Source organism: Cygnus olor, chromosome 1, assembly GCF_009769625.2.
Source record: "Cygnus olor isolate bCygOlo1 chromosome 1, bCygOlo1.pri.v2, whole genome shotgun sequence".
In the NCBI taxonomy this organism is placed as follows: domain Eukaryota; kingdom Metazoa; phylum Chordata; class Aves; order Anseriformes; family Anatidae; genus Cygnus; species Cygnus olor.
The window spans coordinates 72,022,734-72,043,323 of NC_049169.1; the positions used below are offsets into that span (position 1 = coordinate 72,022,734).

At 37.1% G+C, this 20,590-nt stretch overlaps 1 protein-coding gene across 1 annotated transcript in view; it reads right to left on the reverse strand.

The window, feature by feature from the left end:
* The window catches only part of TTC38 (tetratricopeptide repeat domain 38), a 22,209-nt gene continuing 1,619 nt past the window's right edge, over positions 1-20,590 (reverse strand). Inside the window, exons 2-14 of the mRNA XM_040564473.1 lie at positions 20,422-20,499; positions 20,086-20,167; positions 19,554-19,725; positions 17,409-17,582; positions 15,055-15,130; positions 13,784-13,903; positions 10,626-10,685; positions 9,461-9,499; positions 8,511-8,592; positions 6,805-6,970; positions 3,131-3,290; positions 2,762-2,835; positions 1-1,945 (exon numbers count right to left, since the gene is read on the reverse strand). Of these exons, the coding sequence (XP_040420407.1) occupies positions 1,852-1,945; positions 2,762-2,835; positions 3,131-3,290; positions 6,805-6,970; positions 8,511-8,592; positions 9,461-9,499; positions 10,626-10,685; positions 13,784-13,903; positions 15,055-15,130; positions 17,409-17,582; positions 19,554-19,725; positions 20,086-20,167; positions 20,422-20,499 (1,377 nt within the window). The 3' untranslated portion in view covers positions 1-1,851. The remainder of the gene's footprint in view (positions 1,946-2,761; positions 2,836-3,130; positions 3,291-6,804; positions 6,971-8,510; positions 8,593-9,460; positions 9,500-10,625; positions 10,686-13,783; positions 13,904-15,054; positions 15,131-17,408; positions 17,583-19,553; positions 19,726-20,085; positions 20,168-20,421; positions 20,500-20,590) is intronic.

Sequence of the window (20,590 nt, forward strand, 5' to 3'; positions counted from 1 at the left end):
GGACATCTTTGAATTTATTAATGTAAAGCAGACAGAATTCTAAATCACATTATATCAGGAGTACTAAAAATATCACTCTTAGATTTATGTAGCAATGCATCACTTACACTACACAATTCATAAACAGCCAGCAGATTTCTCAGACTTTTGTTGCATAGGAAGATTTATTACATCCCTTGAGTAAAAATTTATCTGTCTAAAGTCATTGCTTGACATGCCGTGATTAAAAATTAACAGTAAAAAAAAATGCACTAACTTTATCACTGAGTGAGCCAATCACAGCCATGGCTGGACAGATAAGGTAGTGACATACCTGAAGAGCAGTGAACTATGACTGTCCACAGGATTCAAAAGGCTGCAAGCAAGGACTGAAATACCCTTATATGGTTTCACAAATTATCATTTTTTTAAAACTAAGCTATTTCTTCCTCAAGTGATGGTTGGGGGAAGAAGGCAGGCAGCAAGGCACTTGTATATCTTAAGCCTCTATTATGTAGGAACTCCAGGGCGTACGTAGGGCCAGCTATGCAAGTGCTTTAGGTCAGAAGCATTGTGTGTGAAAAGGGGCTACTGTGGGACATGTGGAAGAGCCCAAGCTGGATAGGAAGGAGGAGCAGACATGTCCTGGAGTGCTTGTAGATACCAAAGCCAGAGCTTGGGCAATTAAAGGGTGTGGCATTTCTAGTCAGGAACAAGAACAGAAGGCATTAGATTTGGTTTGAAAAACTATCTTCTCTCCATTAGGGATTTCTGGATTACTGTTGCAAGACAAGCTTTTAACTCTGCTACACTGCAGGAATTGAGAGGCACAAGAACTTCATGGAGCTTTATGTCTTCCTACTTATTTGCAACACCAAACCTCGTCACATCACTTGTGCCAGGACAAAGCTTTGTGACAGTTCCCATTAGCTCTCTTTCTGGGGGAGTCCCTTTGCAGTCTTCACCTGCACTGAGATGCCCCAGTGTTCCTATAAAGCTCATGAACATTGGCTTTAAACCTTACATTGCTAAACAAAGTATCCCATGCTGTTGAGATGACAGTAAGGCCTGAGTTATCAGAAACTGAGCACAAAGATTCCAGCTCAAATTACCATTCAGAGACAGCACTGTTTTAGCTGAAATCCAGGCTTTTTCATTTTTTCCTGAAAGATTTAAAGGTGCCAAGCAATCACCCACATTAAAATAGTCCTAACCAGCAGTCAGCCATTGTTCCTCTTGTCTGGCTCTTTCACATTGTAATTTCAAGAAGTTCTGGGATTCTATCTTGAAATCTAACATTTTGTAAGAGACAGTTTAAAAAAAAGCACCTGGAAAAAGATCCTGAATGCAGACAGATCTGTAATGCCAGGGTAACTCATGCCTTAATGGACTGGAAGCTTGATATGGAACTCCATTTATGCCTGTATTGGCTCTGGCCCTGCACTTGCCCATCTGCGATGCTGAGAAGGTCTATTTGAATTACCTGAAATGTTTACTCACTATTTAACATATTAATGAAGTAATAAACCAGGCCAATGAATGACTGAAATCCAGGCACTGTTTCTGTACTGAATATTATTAGGATCGAGGGCACTTTCAAGGAAATATACCAGAAAAGTAGTGCCTCAGGATGCTACAGATAGCTGTGTATTATCAGCAGGTATTCTTATTTCCTTGTAGAATCATCCAAGATATAACATGAAATGCAACAGCTTTATATCTTTTAAGGAAATTGTCATCAGATCTCTAGCTCCTAGGGTACTCTTACTCACTGTGATTCTCTAGCATGGGCTACAGCATAGCACTCTTCCACTCCCTGCACCCAGACTTTGATTGCTAAGCCCATTGCTATCTCAAGCACAGAGGACAGATTTAAGCCATTGAATGAACTGCTGCTGCCTTCCTCATAAGTCGCTCTGTCATTGGTGAATTTGGTCTCATCACATCGCGTTCCCTCAGGAGGCATCTGAGAAAGGAGAATAGGTAGCAGATAAATGGGATGAAGGTCATGAGTACAACATCATTTTTTCCTGTAAGATCATCTGCAGTGTCCCTATAAGAGATAGAAAAGAATACCTGAAGACCTGCTCTTGAAGTGCAGATTTCCTTTATTGGAAACATTTAGCCTTGGCAGTAAGTTTAGGCAGAACAGCATGCTTCTTAGCACTGACAAGAGACTGAAAATGAGCACTCAGGGTGCACAAAAGAATTATTTTGATTTTGGGTCTAATATTTATGTTTCAAAGAGACTTCAGGAGGGGAACAGGCAAGGCTTTCCACTGTCCTGAGGATCCATTCTTTTAAGTGCACAGGCAGGCCCAGTTGATGACTTTCAACAGAACTCCATACAGGTCAATGAGCAACATCTGTGATTTCTGCCCAGCAAGACACACGTAATTTGTACTGAGGCAAGCTCACATCAGACTCTGTTAATCATATTTCCCAGTAAAACTGATGTTATTATTAGGATGGACTTGACTTTCAGCAGTTTGCTGAAGTTTAGGAGTCCATTAAGTACACAGACCAGCAGGCAAGAGGCCACTGTTTAAGACAGAAACCCTCTGAAAATCAACTGCCCTTAAAAAAATATAGATAAATCATCCAGACTGTAAGAATGCACATTTCGAACCGAAAGCAATTGCACTTTTTATCTTGATAAATGTAGCAACATTTAACTATGAATGCTTGTGTGTAATTTCAGCACTAATTGAGTATACTTGCTACTACTCTTGATTTTTGAAAACTACTATTTCCATAAAAAAAAATCAGGAAAAATACTCACTTAGCAAGGTTTTTTTTGGCTTTTGATTTACAATTTAAAGCAGCATGAATCAATAACTGGTTGAAAACATCTCTCTGAAAACAGAAAAGAAGTTAGCAAAAATACAAATAAATAAGTAATTTAGACTTAAATGAACATCAATACAATGGTTACAATGTCTTGTTTACCAAAAGCCCCCGAGGAAAACATTTTCTCGTTGACATGTTTAAATAGCTAACACTGCTAGTAAGTGTTTGTAAACAGGATTCAGTCACAAGCACAATTTTTCATTTTATAAGAATGAAGTGTTATTAGTAATGTAAGCATCAAAGGGAGGCTACTGGAAGAGGATTAAGTTGCATCAAAACATCTTTTATTGACCTCCTTTACCTGAGCATTACTGCCTCCTAGTTGGATTAGCTGGTAACGGATTGGGTACAGCAGGTCTACTGCTTTGTCACAATTTCCTTTTTCAAACTCCATAAAAGCCTGGCACAGTGGTAACCCCAAACTAGGAGCCAGGGAAAGTTCATGGTCTTCACAAGGTGCTCTGTAGAATGAGAAAGTGGTGAACTTGCATAAATCAAATGATAAACATGCATATTTCAGTGCCAGTCTGTCACTGCCTGCAGACAGAATTATTCTTTTTACCCTGTAAAGCCTGATATTTCAGGTACCGTACTTGGATAACATTTTTTTTGTGTGGTTATGTTACCTTCACCTCTGTTACTCATTAATCAGTTTTCATTCCTCTGCACATATTTGCAAGTCACAAGCCCAATGCCTCCTGCCTTTGCAATAAATAGTTTGGGCTAAGAAAAAGGCAGAACATTCTACACTAGTTTCTCTTCTGATCTTCTCACCAGAACATCCTATTGCTAGTTCTTTGACTGTCCTCATCATTGCCAAAACTGGCAATCAGTCTCTTGCAGAGAGCTCCAAATATTAATCTTTCAAAACAACTTGCCACGCAGCACAGTGCCTCACCATCATTGTAATACACACTGCATTCCCAGTGACAGCTCTCAAAGTTTGCTCTCTTATTTTAACCACAATAGACTGTTTTTAGATGCAAAAACAGCAAGGGATTTTAGATAGCACTTGTTTTTCTTTTTTTTTTTTTCTTTCTTTTAAATGCTTGTAACCTAACCCATCTAAGAGTGAAAGAGACATGGAGCATGACAATAAGCCTGTAGAAGAAGTATACATTTTGGTAGACATCCTTCCCAATATTAAAAAATGTAAAAATATAAGTAGCCAAATTGTAGCCGTTTGGTCTATAGGCAATACCTGCAATGGGACAATGTGGAATTGTTTTTCTACTGCTACAGAAGGAGCTGACAGTGATCATACCTTGACACTTGGAGGCAGTGCCATTTAGGTGCCAAAAGCTTGGTTGGCAGTACCAGAAGGGGAAGAGAGCTTTTTGACCCCAGCAATACAAATTCATTTCTAAGAATACAGAGCACAGGTCAATGCTATGAATTCCATTGGTTGCTTAGAATAGATTTTTCTATTTTTAGAATAGATTTTCAAATTAAGTCTTTAACATTGAGGAACCAGCCTAGTAACTTTAGTCACTGGTTTCTGTTTAAGGTGCTTGCAACAACAGCTGAAAGCCACACTATTGCCTTAAACTTACCAAGCCAAAAATCTGATGATACAAAATGTACACATTGCTGTAAACAGAAAGTTATGCAACACCTCAGTAAATGCCCCATTGCTACAATTAACTCCTTAGATAAATAAATAAATTAAAAAAATGTGTGTATCTGTATGCTTTCTCTATAAACAATCAAAATTTCTTTAAAGATCTACCTTTTAAAGCACTAAGCTTTGCCCTAAATATTCTCTTTGAGTCACTATTATAAATTTCCCTTATTGTCCTCTAGGTCAATGATGATTTTTATGTATACAGTGTTGCCCTACGTGTTTATCATTCCTTAAAATGCATCTTCCTCTGGAAAGTTAAAAGTGTATAACGGATGTGTATTTTAAAGAAGTGGTCTGAGATAGCTGAAAATGATGAAACAATCCGTCATTTAAACAATTCTTCCAGCTCTCAGAGAAAATGCACAGACATCAAAGACTGGTTTTTACTTCCTCTTGCAATTGATCTGAAGTATTGATTCATGAAGAACAATATACGCCCCTGCATTAACTAACATTTCTATCCATGAAAATAAACATGGGATACCAACCACCAGAGAGCACCATGGAATTCTTTTTTTTTTTTTTTTTAAAAAAAAGGTAATTCTTGTCAACTTTAAAGCCCCAAATGAATTTTGTCTGCGTCAGTTTTCTGACTGCTTTTTAAACAAATAAATAAATAAAAAAGCCACAAGTAAAACACATCTTAGATATCATTTATATGCATGAATACAATATATTCATGATGCACAAATTAATCCACTAATCCAAACCATTAAAATAATTTCTTCATCTCACAGTCAGTTTTCTGAAATGACAAAATTAAGCTTCATAATGCTTCAAATTATAGCTAAAAATGTGCAGCTCTATTACTACAAAAGGCTGAACACAGGCAAAAGGAAACACTAGGTGGAGAGATAAGTAGTGTGTGTTCATTACAGCTTTCCTGAAGTGTGTGCAGTTTTACACACTTTACATATACTTACATATCAATATAATTATATGAAAGATATTCACTGTCTCCTACTTCAGTCAAATCAGACACACTTAGGCGTGATTTGACAGATCCTTGTTTTCATAACTACTCTTAAAAATTACATTTATTTTTGGTTAAGAGGTATTATAGTCAGAAACAAATAGTGAGAATTTCAGATTCTTCTTCCTCCTTCTTTTCTAAGGGAAGGGAAGCAATAGATGCTGAAGCAGGGGAAAAACAAGTTATATGGGGGAAGAACCTAGAACTGAATGAAATTTTTAACTGGCAATTTAACTGGCAATGATTGCCATACCAGCAATCATGGGCTTGGAGCAGGATAAGCTGAAATTCCTAAGATGTTATAGCCAGAAAGCAGGAGTGGAAAGGTGGTAGTGTAACTCAAGGAAGTGAAGCCAGGCAAACAGGGATGTTATTTGACTGCAATTTGTGACTTTACCAGCATACCAAGCCCATAGGTCAGGTTTGTGTTCTCAGACACAATCTCTCCAGATGATATCAGCAGCTTTCTATTCACTTTCAGTTGTTCAGCATTCATACATTGAAAACCATTACTCGCACTTATGTGAGAGATTTCATTAAGAGTAACTAGACATAAATTTGTATTGGGTAAGTACTAATCTTTTTTCTCCCCCATGTTTGCCGCAGAATCTAATCAGGTGGTCTATTGTTTACAACTTTGTAAATTACTAAATTTTGTACTTAAAACTATACCATTTAAACCAGTAACTTGTTTTTAGGATCTATCACCTGCATTTACATAATCTATAGATCAACCCCTTCAAAAGAATTACAATCATTTACAGTTATTCAATACACAAGAGAACATAAAGAAAAAACATTGTTTAGTTGGAATACTTCGATATTCAAATTTTGCACATAATTCAAAGCAAAATACTCTCTAGAACTGCTTTAGCAATATTTAAAAATTGCTTTCCTACAGAGATACTTCACAATGCACCAAATACTAGCTATTAGAATATCGCTACCAACTAACGGTCCATGATTAAAGAACTTTTTAAAGCAGAGCAGAAATAACCACCACAGAGAGCTAACATATATTGTGCAATGTCCTCATTACTATATGGGTGAAATACTTTACTTATTGTATGTAACATAGCTTAGTATGAACTCATCAAAAGAAAATACAAAGCAAATGTTCACTTAGTGCTCATGACTTCAAATGTAAGTGACTCTTGCTTAACAAAACAGAAGCCCCTCTAGACAGTACTCATAAAAATAATTATAGGGATCTTCTAATTGTACATCAGCTGATAGTGGGACAACCAGACTTGTCCCACTAACACTCTAAGGCAGAGAAGAGTATGTTGTAACACTTCTGCAAGCCAGAGGCATTACCGCCCTGAAGTTCAGAGGACAAAATACTTTTTCAGTATAACATTTTAATTCAATTACTTACTTGGCAAGTTCTTGAAGAGTTGTTAAAAGCTCATCAGTAGTTTTGTGGTCTTTGGCTCCAAGGGAGGACATCAAGATGTGTACATCGTTAAACAGAAGAATGTGATCTTTGGTGTGTTTCTTTGTAATCTTGAGAACATTGTCCCACCTGTCTCCAAGCTTTACACCTATGAGTAAAAGATATTTTTTTCAATAAAAATACCACATGCAAAAGCATCACTTTGTAATCAGCATCACACAGCACAGATAGCACTGCTACTAAACTCAAGAAAACAGACCCTGGTGTGGCAAAATTATATGATAGAGTAATGCTTAGTTACAGTCTGTCATATCTGGGCAAAGGGTTTATTGACTGTCAGTAATTTATTGCCAGTATTCTAGACTGCATTAAGCAAGGTTCTGGCTTTAATACAAGATTGCTCGTGTCTTCTGGGAGATGATGTTCATAGTGAATTGCCTGTAGCAATCAAATTATACAGAGAGATAAGATGGATTCCATAAACAAACCTAATGCACCATTAGTGTTTCAGTAAAATATTATGAAACCCTACACCCTCCAACCCCACCCTTCACAAACTCCAGTGTGCAAATTACAGCTTTAAAAAGTTGAGAAGAAATGACACAGAGTTATGAGAGTACACAAAAGCCAGAGGCTAATAGATGTGTACTAGCTATATCAATCAATATCAGAATATAAAGTATTTAATTTGAAATTTACTTCAAGGAAGCTCTATAGCGTTTTAGAGGCTAATGTACTCAATTATTCAGCCTCAGATCTCCAGGGACAATATAAGTTAAATTTTCCAGAAAAGAAATATGTGACCTCTGCTAGCTTGAGCTGAATGAAATACTGTGCTGGCATGGGAAAAAAATATCTTGGAAAGAAAAAAGGTTATGCATATGATGTGGATTAACCCTGGTAGGCAGCCAAGCACCACGCAGCAGCTCACTCACTTGCCTTCCCCTCAGTGGGATGGGGAGAAGAATCAGAAAGGCAGAAGTGAGAAAACTTGTTGGATGAGAAAGACAGGTTAATAGGTAAAACAAACGCTGTGCACACAAGCAAAGCAAAATAAGGAATTAATTCACTACTTCTAATCAGCAGACAGATGTTTACCCATTTCAAGGAAAGCTAGGCCTTGTTATGTTTAATAGTTAATTGGGAAGACAAACACTGTAACTCCAAATGTCCCCTCTTCCTTCTTCTTTCCCGAGCTTTTATTGCTTAGCATATCGCCTTAGGGTATGGGATATTCTTTTGGTCAATTAGGGTCAGCTGTCCTGGCTATGCTCCCTCCCAAATTCTTGTGCAACCCCAAGCCTACTTGCTGGCAGAGCAACATGAGAAACGGAAAAGGCCTTCATGCTGTGTAATCACTGTTTAGCAATAGCTGAAATATCTGTGAGCTATCAACACTGCTTTGATCATAGATCCAAAGTATAGGACCATATGAGTTACTATAAAGAAAATTAACTCTATCCCAACTAAAGCAGAACAGCAAAATATTATAAATTTTGCATTGAGACTTTTCTCAAGAAAAGAATTTTAAGATTTCTTCTGTAACACTGACGAAGTTTGCTCTGTAAGTATCTTTAAAAACTTCTCCAACATGCCAGGATGTGTATTGTGGGGTGAGGGTAGGGAGGGGAAGGCAAAAAGAAAACTGTTCCTCTTGCAGATTAAGAAAGAACAGTTGGATATCCTACCTTCCAGACGAAGCCTGTACAGCATTGAACAGTTATCTACTATATCCAGCATGCTTCCACTTGACAGGCACTGAGGAGCAATCTGTAATCACAGGTATTCATAAGCTGCCCAACTGATGTGCTAGCAGGAACTTACTCAGATAATCAAACTTATATTCAAAGTACAGAATTAATTTTATCTTTTTATTCATCCAAAAATACCTGTCTGACAATAGCCCTAGTTGCTTCTTTTCTGAATGTGGTAATTTGCAGTGACAAACACACAAATTGCTTCATTGGTGTTGTTTTACATGTTATGGAGTTAAACTCATTAAGCATGGAAGGTCATCAAGGTGTTTTTTTGTTTGTTTGTTTGCTTCCAGTATAGTGCCATAAATAGTACTTCATTTTGCCAGATTTAGTAGACCGGAATCTGCACAGCAGCTTTCTTAACGACATTATTTTTACAAACCTTACAAAGCTATTATCCTACCGAATTTGATAGTACTTATTTACTAAGATTGTTTTGAAATCTATGCAGTAAAGAACCATAACATATTAAGTAGAAATAAAAAGACATGTTTTTGTTGACTTAGTAGCTAACATGCAAAAATCACTTCTTTATAAAGGTAACTTGACTATACAAGAAAATCATTTCACATCCTTTTAAAAAGTTTTTTTTTCAGGGGCATTTAGACCTACACATCATGAATAAGAGATGTGGACACCTGGAAAACAGTACCAACAGTGCCATTACAGCTCCTTCAAGCAAAAGTGTAAGAAAGGCTTGAACTGTACAATATTTGAGTATTTGGGGCATTTCACTAGTCGACAAACAGCTTTCCAAACAACAGATATAAATAATATATATGTATGGCAATTGCAATAGGTTTCAACTTCATGCAGAAGGAATAAAGTATGTATTGTGGTCTTAAGCATGTTCTCCAGTAAAGATTAAGGCCCCTACTCACATGATTGTCATAAATTGTCAAAGCAGCCTCATATTCCCCCTATAAAAGCAAACAAGGACCGTATGATTAACATTCAGGTAGAGAAAACAAGAGTGATGGGTAGTAACCAAACATATAAATACAATTAATAAGTGCCATATTACTTCACTGCCTGACTTGTTTAAAAAAAAAAAAAAAGTCAATGAATTCCCTGAGGCCTGAAAAGAAAGAACAGAGCCTAAGATAAACTAGGCTTTACTAGGTAAAATAACCAGTATGCTTAGGTTTCATTTGATAATGAGAACTAATCCTGCCGTAGGTTACACATGAGGGAGAAAGACAAGGTGTTACCTCTTTCTAATCTTCCTTTCAGGTTTCTTTGCAAAAATTACTGCATCATAAAGTTATGCAAAGAGGTAGGAATAAAACTGATGTTAAGCAGGCTATACAAAAGCTGTATAATAGTGTTAATAGTGCTGAACATAAGCAAGTTATCTTGTTTTCTGACCAACGTATGGCACTTTTTCCATGATGTCACATTTGTCTCCCAAATGAATTGAGACCCACAAGTACAAAGAATTATCAAGTCCAAGGAAATTCTGCATTGCAGCCTGATAGGTTGGGTAAGTTGCAAATTAAAGGGTTTCAATAAATTTAATCTCTCTATAAGAACAAGAATTAGTAACATTAATAATGAATAACATTAAATATTAGTAACATTGACTAATAACATAAGCTACCAAATTTAGAGCTGTCATACTGCCTCTTTTCTAGAGTCAGCAAATTTTGAGGTAAGCAACTTAGTACTGAATTTGAAGAGAATTTTATTTTTAGACAAAGTTTTTGTCTAAAAATTAGAAATCCAGGTTCATCTTTCTATAAAATAATTGTGCCAAATGTAATTAGTGACATTATTTTATCTTTGAACATGTAATAATCTCGCAGCAATTTTTCAACATTCCAACGAAGATACTAGATCTTTGTTCAATGTAATTACAAAAAAAAATTATTCTCAAAATAATTGTACTAACGAACTATCTTGTAAAAATGTCATTGTGCCATTTTACAAAAAAAACAACCCTCTAAACAGCTGAAAAAAAATATAAATGCTAGGACTGCCTCTTAAATAGCATTAGATCAATTATCTATCTGGACCATAAAACATCTGTATGAAAATGTCTCATACCTTTTCAATGAAGTATAAAGCCCAGTGCCAGTAATTATGACAAGCAAGCATATCACTGTCCTGGAAAAAATAAAATAAAATAAAAATGTTATATACAAAATAACTTTCAATTTAAATGTGTCTTGACAGATTTCTGTTTTCTTCTTCATCAAAAGTCAGTACTTCAAGTGACAGAAGAGACAAGAATTTTAAATCAGCTTGCCTACTTTAAATTTCTCAGTATGCATATGCTTCTTGAAATTCAGGGTGACATCTCAAAACCAAAGTTTTTCCCAAGTCATTTTCCAGAGGAGAATTGCACTTGGATGTCTCAGAAGAATTCATGTCTTTCTCTTAGGAAAAAAGCATCTATAACAAGAGTAAGATTTGTCTAATCTAAAATTTAAGTGTCTTATTTAAAGTAACATGGCTAGGTAGTTGAGAGAGATACCCACCTTAGGAGGGCCATTCAGCCCACCCATCTAGATACCCATTTCAGACAGAGTAATCACTCCTTAAACTTATGTCTTACTACTGACTATGGAAGATACACTAGATACCAAACACACAGGCCGTTCATCAGATAACTAAATATCGTAACTGAATATCATAAATATTCACTGAACTGTACCAACGTTGCGCTCTACTTCTCAACTGGTACCAGAATTTTAAATATTCTTTCATAGCCTACACTTCAAAACAATGTAATTGCAGTTCACTTTTGTGAGTGCACTGAGAATAGACAGACAGGAATATAGTTCCATAATCCTTTGGTGAAAATTAAGATACCAGAAAAGTTGTTCTCTCTATTCCCATTCTCCCTCAACACTTTAGTTAAATTTAATCTTCTCACAGGTGGAAAAATCTTCATTGTAATGATGAAAACTGCTTCACTTTCAGGAAGTACAAAGGTTCCCAGTGAACTTTATGGTGCTAAGATAAATCCTCTAGTAATCTTTACTTGTTTAATATTATAATACAAAACCAATATGAGCAACTAAAGTAGTTAAGTGCTTGGCATAAACCTGATAATATCATGTTTACTACCATACCACCATACCAAATGCCATATAAACAAGAACATGGGATTACGTCACCGAATAAAACAAAACCTTTCTTCTGTTGCTGATTTTGAGTTCTGAATGAGATTAAATTGCTAAGGCAGAAGTGGGCTTGCAGACTGCTAAAATAAATAAAAGCAGGCTATGAGAACTCTTTGCAATAGCTCTGGAGAAAAACCTTTCCCATTTAATAACCAACAGTACTGGCACAGAGGCCTCCTCTGGTAACATAATTTGCCCCTTTTGATTTTGTACTGAAACATACATAAAAAAAAGGCATCTTCTTTTTTGTGTGGAGAGGAACAATAAAAAATAAACTACCATGTAAAGAAAACCTTACAAATTCTTCATGACTCTTACTGGAAAGAAAGATGAATTAAAAAGAAAAGAAATTACGAATTAAAAAGAAAGAAAGATGAATTAAAAGCACCAAAAGGAGTGATAATATAGATATAGTGATAATATAGATATAGATAATATAGAGATAAAAGATCCTGGTCATTAAAAGAAGTACTAATTGTCAATTCACCAGGCCAAACATAAGCCCTTAGAAAGCCCTGCTTTTTTTTCTACGATTACATTTTAACTGGGTTCACAATGAAAAGATGGGTTCATGAAGGCTAAGATGAAAAATATTGCATAAAAGAAGTGATTATATACATTATCATTATGACAATGTCAGTCAGTAAGTCTTAACTGTACTGGAGTGGGCATGAGGGTATTCTAGACAATTCCACTTACTGATCTGGCACTTTGTTTTATTTGGATAAAGGGTGTAAATCTCAGAGGCATGGAACTATTTTAAGAAACAGAGTTCAAACAGGTTCCAAAAGTCAGGGACTGATTTCAGAAATGGTTGTTGGTAGTTTTGAAGGTGTCACCCAAACTGTCAGTCCCATGTATCACTGTTTCATTAACTAATATGTCAAAGGACAGAATGCTTTCTAAGACATCAAAGATATGAACCTGAAGAGAGGGTTGACTATATATCCAAGCTTGATATCTCAATGATTTAACTTAAAAAAAAAAAAAAAAAAAAAAAGCAAAACCATCCTTCTAGCCTCACTATCCAGCACTGTTCTTTGGGTGACATGGAACAGTGAGCTGAGATGACTCTAAAACAAACTCTTGGGGGTTCTGTCAACTTCAAACTCCACAACCTTATGCTCTGAATATTATTATCTGCTCTTCACTTAATCGTTAGGAAAAGACATGCTGTTCAACACAAATAAAAATTAAGCTTCACTTACAGCAAAGGACTACATGACAAATTAACAAAACTGTTCAATATACCACTGAGAGATACTCAAATACGTTGGATGTATGAAGTAACTTGAGTAGACTAGAAAAGAGACAAAAGCATAATTTATCTTTTCTTTACAGCTGACCTAGCATCCTCCCCTATCTAGAAGTAAACAAAAACAAACAAACAAAAAATAATCAAAAAGCTCATTAAACACACGAGCTTTTTGAAATGTTGCTTTGCCTGTGTTATCTCACAGCTGGTTCCCCTGAGGAAGTTTACATAGATTCCTCAACTGATGCATGTTGCTCAGTCTCAGTCTAAGCAAAAAGTTTATGAAAATAACGCTGGTCATTTTACTTCTATAAACATGCGAGTATAAATAAATCAGTTTTCATATCTAATATTTCATCTTCCAGCAATGGCCATGACTTTATGAGATATAAAATATCTAGCCAGTTCCATCTGCTTAGGAAAAAGAAACCATGGCATGTGTGTGTACAAACTACATACTTGTTGAAAAACAGTATTTTTTTCAATATTTCTAGCTAAAATAAGGCAGTGTGAGAGGACAGACTTTTTGTGAAACATGGCCAACCAATGTGTTTGGCATTTGTGTAATCTCAGCAGTCCTAGTTATGATGGCTTAAAGTGATGCAAAGTATGTGTCGTTCATAATATACAATTTTTTTATGCTTCAAAATTGGCACAGATAACAGCACCACAAGCGATTTTTCTCGTAACCTGGGAAATTTACATTATTTGTAACATGTATGGGGACAGGAATAAACTAGATGAAGAATCACAGAACTTGACTGTAGGAGATAAAGAAGACCTAGGAGTTTTTTTTTCAGAGATGCTATGAGAAAGTTTACCTTCCAGTTGGCTTCCGTCTCCTTCATAAATGCTAACCCTTTCTTCACCTCTGCTTTCATTTCATTTATGTGAGCTATAGTATGAACAGACCAGGCATCTGTCTGATCTATAGCCAAAGCCTGTGAGTGAAAAAGGGAAAATGTGATGAACCTTACAAACTTGCAAATAAACATATTTATTATTGCTGATATAGAAGCAAGAGACTCGTATTTATTAGCTGCACGTTAAGTATATCCCTGCACTTTTCCTACTAACCATAGCCTGGAAGACTGATTTGGACAGAAAGGAAGAAAATGTTTATCGGCTGACTTCGCTTCCTGACTTCTACTGCACAGAGATGAACGTGCAGAACAGCTTCAGAATGCAGGCTTTAATGAAGATTATCAAATGATGTTTTATTTCAAAGGCATATATCAATATGAGCCATAAAAGAATTGCATACACAGGCATAACATAGCCCATAGCATAGGTAACCATTCTTGCAGGTAATCATTCCTTCTTTAAGAACATGTCCAGCTCTGACTATTGAGCAATTTACTCTTTCTCACTCCATTTTCCATAAGTTTTAGCCATTTTGTAAGGTTAGTCTTTCTTGTCACTTTCAGCCATTTGATGTAACAGAACCTTGGCAAAAACACCCATTAAAGATGAATTGTATCTGAGACTCCTGGAGGACAGGGATAATCCTGAGGACTGCAGAAAATCAGGTGTAACTATTGTCTTCATAAAAAGGGAACACACCAAGTAATTTTGATCCCCAGGAACATTGTAGGCTTAATTGCTCAATAATCCATGAATGTGCATCTGGAAAAAAAATGGAGGAGGAACCCAAACAGGGTGGATTGTCAAGAGCAAATTACATCAAGCCAATCTAACATTCTTTAATAGGAGTAAACAGACAACTATACATGGGGGAAACAGAAAATGGGATATACATGGATTTTAGACAGCTGTTTTGATACCATCTCACATGGCATGGTTATAAGGAAATGAAGGAAATACAGTAAAGATGAAATTGCCATGGTATGGCATAGATATAGGAATCTTTCTAAGGAATATTAATCAATAGTTCCTTGTGAAATTGTGAGAATTTCCATGCTAAACTTTATCTCTTTGCTACTTCTCTTAACAACTGGGATGACGAAGAGTCAGTTTATAGTATCAAAACACACAATGTTGATGTTTTGTATAGTGCACAAAACATCACCCAGAGATAAGGAGCATGACTAAGAATTCTAAAACGTTTTACCATCAATAACAGGCAGTTTACCTCAAGGGCAAGCTTCTCAGCACGATCAAAAAGGTTTGTTTCCATGAGTCCAAAAGAATAGTAGCCCTTAACGTAGCTAAGCAAAAGAGAAACGAATCATGCTTCATCCAGTTAGAACTAGATTTAAGATAGGATTGAAAAACATACCAGAACACACATTTAACTCAAAACAGTCCTTACAATGCACTTTATATTGAACCATGCAAAGAGCTCAGATCCCATCTATTTTAAATGTGTCTATTTAACAAAAGACCAACTCTTCTTCGTGCCCAACATGTATACTAAAAACGTGTAATCTATTTATTGTGTTAGCCAGAGCATCACATGGAACTGGGAACACTGCGTTTTTGATTCTGAATTGTAGAGTATGTAGACAATATTTAGACTCAACGTCTACTTTTCTGTAGGTAGTCTAAACCACCACTAGCATTTTTCAAATTCAACACATTCTGAAGCAAACTGAGTTTTACCAACAGGGGAAAAAAAAAAGCACCCACAAGTGACTTAAGATTTACAGTTAGAAATGGTGAGTGGGAATGTGTCGAAACACTTTCTGGTTTGTATAAAGTGGCTATTCTGGCTCTCCCAATCCAACAGGCTGAAGATGGAAAAAACTCACTGTCAGGCTGCTGCTGCTGGTGGTAAGCCACACTGCTAATTGTAGGATTCAAAGGGTTCAAGCTTGCAGAATACAGAACAATAAGCTAGCTCTCATAGGAAGTGAGAGGCCAATAGACACCAGCATGGAAATCAGGAACAAAATGCACATCACCAGCGTTTTGAGAGCTGACATTTACATCTTTGGATAAACTGGAATTTAGAGTTGCAGAGAAGAATCTAATCTCTGTAACATTCATAAAAATGCAAAATTAGATGGTCAGAAGCAAGAAAATACTGCCACCAAAATTATCTGAATATCTCAAAGGCAACGCATATGACTGTAGTCTTCTGCACTTTCTCCATTGCCCGCTGAACTATAGGTAAGTGCCTTTAAGTGAAGTGGCTCTTTAAAACTGGTTAACATCATTCTAAAGTCACAAGGCATCCCCATTAAGCAATAAAAGCCCAATGTAAAGGAAAATTAGGGAAGTTATATGCTTCTGTGCATGTACATGATGCGGTCATTTTAAGAAATATTTAACTGCTATTGTATTTGCAGATTTGTAGATTGCAAAACACCACAGGATGCATCTCTGTTTCTCAAAGTATCTGCTGGAGTTTTGGTTTTAAACTCAGGAGGCAGAAAAAATCTACTAAAACATGTGGGGTACATTGCACCTGATTTATTTCATGGTTTGAGAGGAATAAAGGTTGATTTTTTTTTTTTTGGCCAAGGTATCAATTCATACCAAACTCCACATGCCTGTCAGATTGAGGACATGGGATACCTGCCGGATTTCTGTACTTCAAGAAATGTTTAATATATGGGTACTTCCTGTTGCTTTACATTTAAGTGGACAACAAGTGCACTTTTGTAACACTGTGTCCAGAAAAAAATACAAAAATGCAGTCAAAACTGCTAAGGAGTCTTACTTCCCCAGCAAATGACATCAGCATACTGTAGTTAAGAAGAACAAAGTATTTTATTTTTTTTCTAAATTGAGATAACACTGCTGGAAAAATGAGACATTTTATGGGGTGCCTTAGATTCATTATTATGTTAACATTCAGTCTATATTCTTTACAGTGCTTGTAGAAGAGAAAAGGAGAAAAGATTGTACTGGATATCAAGATACAGAGCATGGGTCTACATAAATATTCACAGAATATTTAGAAAATTATGTTTGACTATGGAGGGTCTATTCTATCTCTAAATGTTAAATGTATGTGCTGATGTATAATTTGATGCAGATTTTTACATAAAGTTAGCACCTTTCAAGTAATTTAACAGGTCTGAAAAATAAATAAAAAAATTATCCCCAAGTAATTGTTTTTATCAACTAACTGCTTGTCAGTAGATTCAGATTACCCCAAATTAACCTTGGGAAACCAAAACTTTCAGGACTTAACTAACTAAATAAAATAAATAAGAAATAAAACAAACAAACAAACAAAAACTATCCTATGTGGTACATGATGTGCCACATTTGCTAGCAAAAATTACTAACTGACCTAAAGCTCACTTCTAAAACAAACAAACCAAAAAATCACTAACAGTATCAGCAGGGATACAGGAGAGATGTTTTAGGTGTGGTCACTTATAATTCACTTGACTTCACTTACAAGCCTGTGATCTTTTCTACGTGTCTTTGTTCAACAGATCCTATCCTTTAGATGTGTTTGAAGTTAAAAAGACAAAGCATGTATACATTACACCAGATAAAGACCTATTTTTAAAACGAAGCATGACCTACCTGCTTAGAGGAACATCAGGTGTCCAGAAAGGAAAAACCCGTGCAACAGAGTCTCGCATTTGTATATGATATCCCAGGTAGAAATAAGTGTCCTGGGAAAATTTGAGGGCTAGCAAGTCCGTCGGATGGCTCTGCAGAATCTGTTCCCATAGATCACAAGCTTTGGGGAGCTGGCTAGAAATATAGAAATATTTTGAACGCTGAAAGAAGGCACACAAACCCGACTCTACGGTTAGTTCTAAACTCATGCTATTCTGAAAAAGAGAAAATTCAACATCAAAAGACTTTTTTTCTTGAAGGAATTTAAGGATTTTTTTCCTGTAAGAAACAATGACATTATCTTCACTGTGTACTTTCTGGGAACTAATATAAAATAAATATTCTTGTGTTAAAAAAACAAGCTGTAAACTGCACAGAAAAAAAACAGAAGCTCAACCATAAATCTAAAGATTTTCCTATGGGGTTGAACAGAGTCCTGCTGTTATCTGCTCGAGGGTAGGAAGGCTCTGTAGAGTGATCTGGGTAGGCCAAATCAATGTGCTGAGCCCAACTGCATGACATGCAACAAAGCTAAATGCCAGGTGCTGCACTTGGGTTGTAACAACCCCATGCAGTGGGATAGGCTTGGGGAAGAGTGGCTGGGAAGTTGTTCATCAGGAAAGGAACTGGGGGTGCTGGTCGACAGCTGGCTGAACATGAGCCAGCAATGTGCCCAGGTGGCCAAGAAGGCCAATGTCAACTTGGCTTCCATCAGGAATAGCGTGGCCAGAAACACTAGAGGAGTAATTGTCCCTTTGTACTTGGCACTGGTGACACCACATCTTGAGTACTGTTTTCAGGTTTGGACCCCCCCACTTCAAGAATTATACTGAGTTGATGGAGTGTGTGCAGAGGAGAACGAGGCTGCTGAAGGGATAAGAACAGATTTATGAGCAGTGACTGAGGGAACTGGGGCTATTTAGTCTGGAGAAAAGGAGGAGGAGGGGAGGACTCTTGGCTCTCTACAATTACCTGAAAGGAGGCTGCAGCAAGGAGGAAGTTGGTCTCTTTTCTCAGGTAACAAGTGACAGAACTCAACAAAATCGTCTTAAGTTGTGCAATGTGCAACAAATTTGTGCAACAAATGGTCTCAAGATGTTTAGTTTGGATACTAGGAAGAATTTATTCACAGAGAGGGTGGTCAACCATTGGAACAGCTTGCCTAGGGAAGTGCTGGAGTCCCCATCCCTGGAGGTATTTAAGAAACCTGTGGATGTCTCACTAAAGGACCTGGCTTAGTGATGGGACTTGGCAGGTCAGGCTGATGGTCGGACTTGATGATTTTGAACATCTTTTCCAACCTAAATGATTCTATGACTCGATAATTAATCTAGCTTCACATGCACACAGATATCTTCCCTCTCCTCTAGTGGGAATTGATCCCATAGTAACGGCTTTGGTAGCTTCCTCTTTACCTTTGCTGCAAAATACATGAGGTAAACCCATGTTTACCTGTTTGTTTGACGCATAATGCAAGTGAATGATTAGCCCATACTTTCTACAGTGCAAATAAATTCATCATATTCAATGGAACAGTAAGTCCTTACAGCACTTCTGACACTGCCATATCCCATTTTTCAGAGGAAATCTTTTTTGACATAGGAAGACAAAAGAGAGGAGAAGAAAGGTCTGTTCTAGACTTTGCTTCTGTGGGTCCAAGTCTGTATTATAGTATACTGGACATCAGAGTACTTAAATATTAAGTATCTTAGTTCTAAACCATTTACTCCACTGACAGATCTAAGACAGATTTAAAACAAGGAGTGCTTCATGCTTTAAAAGAGAGGCCATACAGCACTTTCCCTCCTACGGTTCTCATGGAAAACTAGTCATGGTGATACAGGTTGGGGAGATAAATTTCAGCACAGCCACCAACATTGCACATTGATCCTTTGCTAGTTGTCTAGCTAGACAGCTAGGCAACACCACTCCCCAGCATCACCTCTACCTGTGGTAGCTAAAACTCTTCCCAGTCCTTTACATGTGAGGAAAGCGACAACAGAAGAGCAAGCAGGACACGTGCTAAGGCGGTACACAGCAACAGCAAGGAGATTCTGAATGACAAAACCAGCTCCTGCCCCCTTCCCCATAGGGCTAGACACTTACCCATGGGCAAACATGTCCAGCGCTGATACATGAAGCTTCTCCCGCTCACTCAGAGGCTGGGATTTTGACAGTGTCATCATTGTTCTCATTGCACTGTCCAGCTCTTTGTTGAGCCGCACTGAACTTCCAGTACCAATCAACTCCAAACCATTAGTGATGACATGTCCCATTGCTAGAGAAACCAGCCCATTACAACTTGAGCCATACAGAACTGTAGGAAACTCATCTCTACAGAAGCATTAACACAGTTTTGTTTTGTTTTAAAATGGGACTGATCTGTAGTGACAGGGGACAGAAAGGCTTATAAGCCTGAAGTTTTCTAGGCCTTTCATGATAAGCATTTAAGAAGACTTCAAATGAAAAGAAAAACACAAAACCAAACACATCATCCCAGCCTGCTCTTGACTATAAAGAATCTTTACAGAGTTCTGCAACCCACTGCTTCCCACTTGCCTAAATGAAGCACAGTTAACGCAAAGAGGCAAGGAATTATGCAACACTTTCCATACTAACCGTTAAAGATTATACTCACTAAAATTTGGATCTGCTGCTTTTAGCTTGGAGAGACATCCCTCAATACCTCCGAGACCCTCATCATTGGCCCAGGTTGCATACTGTAAAAGAGAGAGACTGTGTCAAGGAATCCCCAATGACATTGGGCATCTTCTCCTTCTCCCAGCCACGCAAAAGTCAGAAGCAAGACAAATGATAGCAGAGAACCTTTACATTCAGATACAATTAGCTCAGTAAGAAAACACAGAAGCTGCTTTCTTTAAGGTAGCCTGGCCACCTTAGAGTAAGGTAGCCTGGCCACCACCACAAGACTGTTTTATGCACAAGTCCCTTCAGACCCCATTTTTCGTCATACCTGGGTGAGCACTGCATCAAAGAGTTTACAGGCTTCATTGCTAGCAGTGGACAGGCCAAGTCCAGCATCCTGCCAGGCCTGCACAACAAACAGATGAGAAATGAAGGATTTCACAAACTGAGATGACAGACTTAAAAAAGTGGTGATATTCTGATGTTTTTCAACTGAT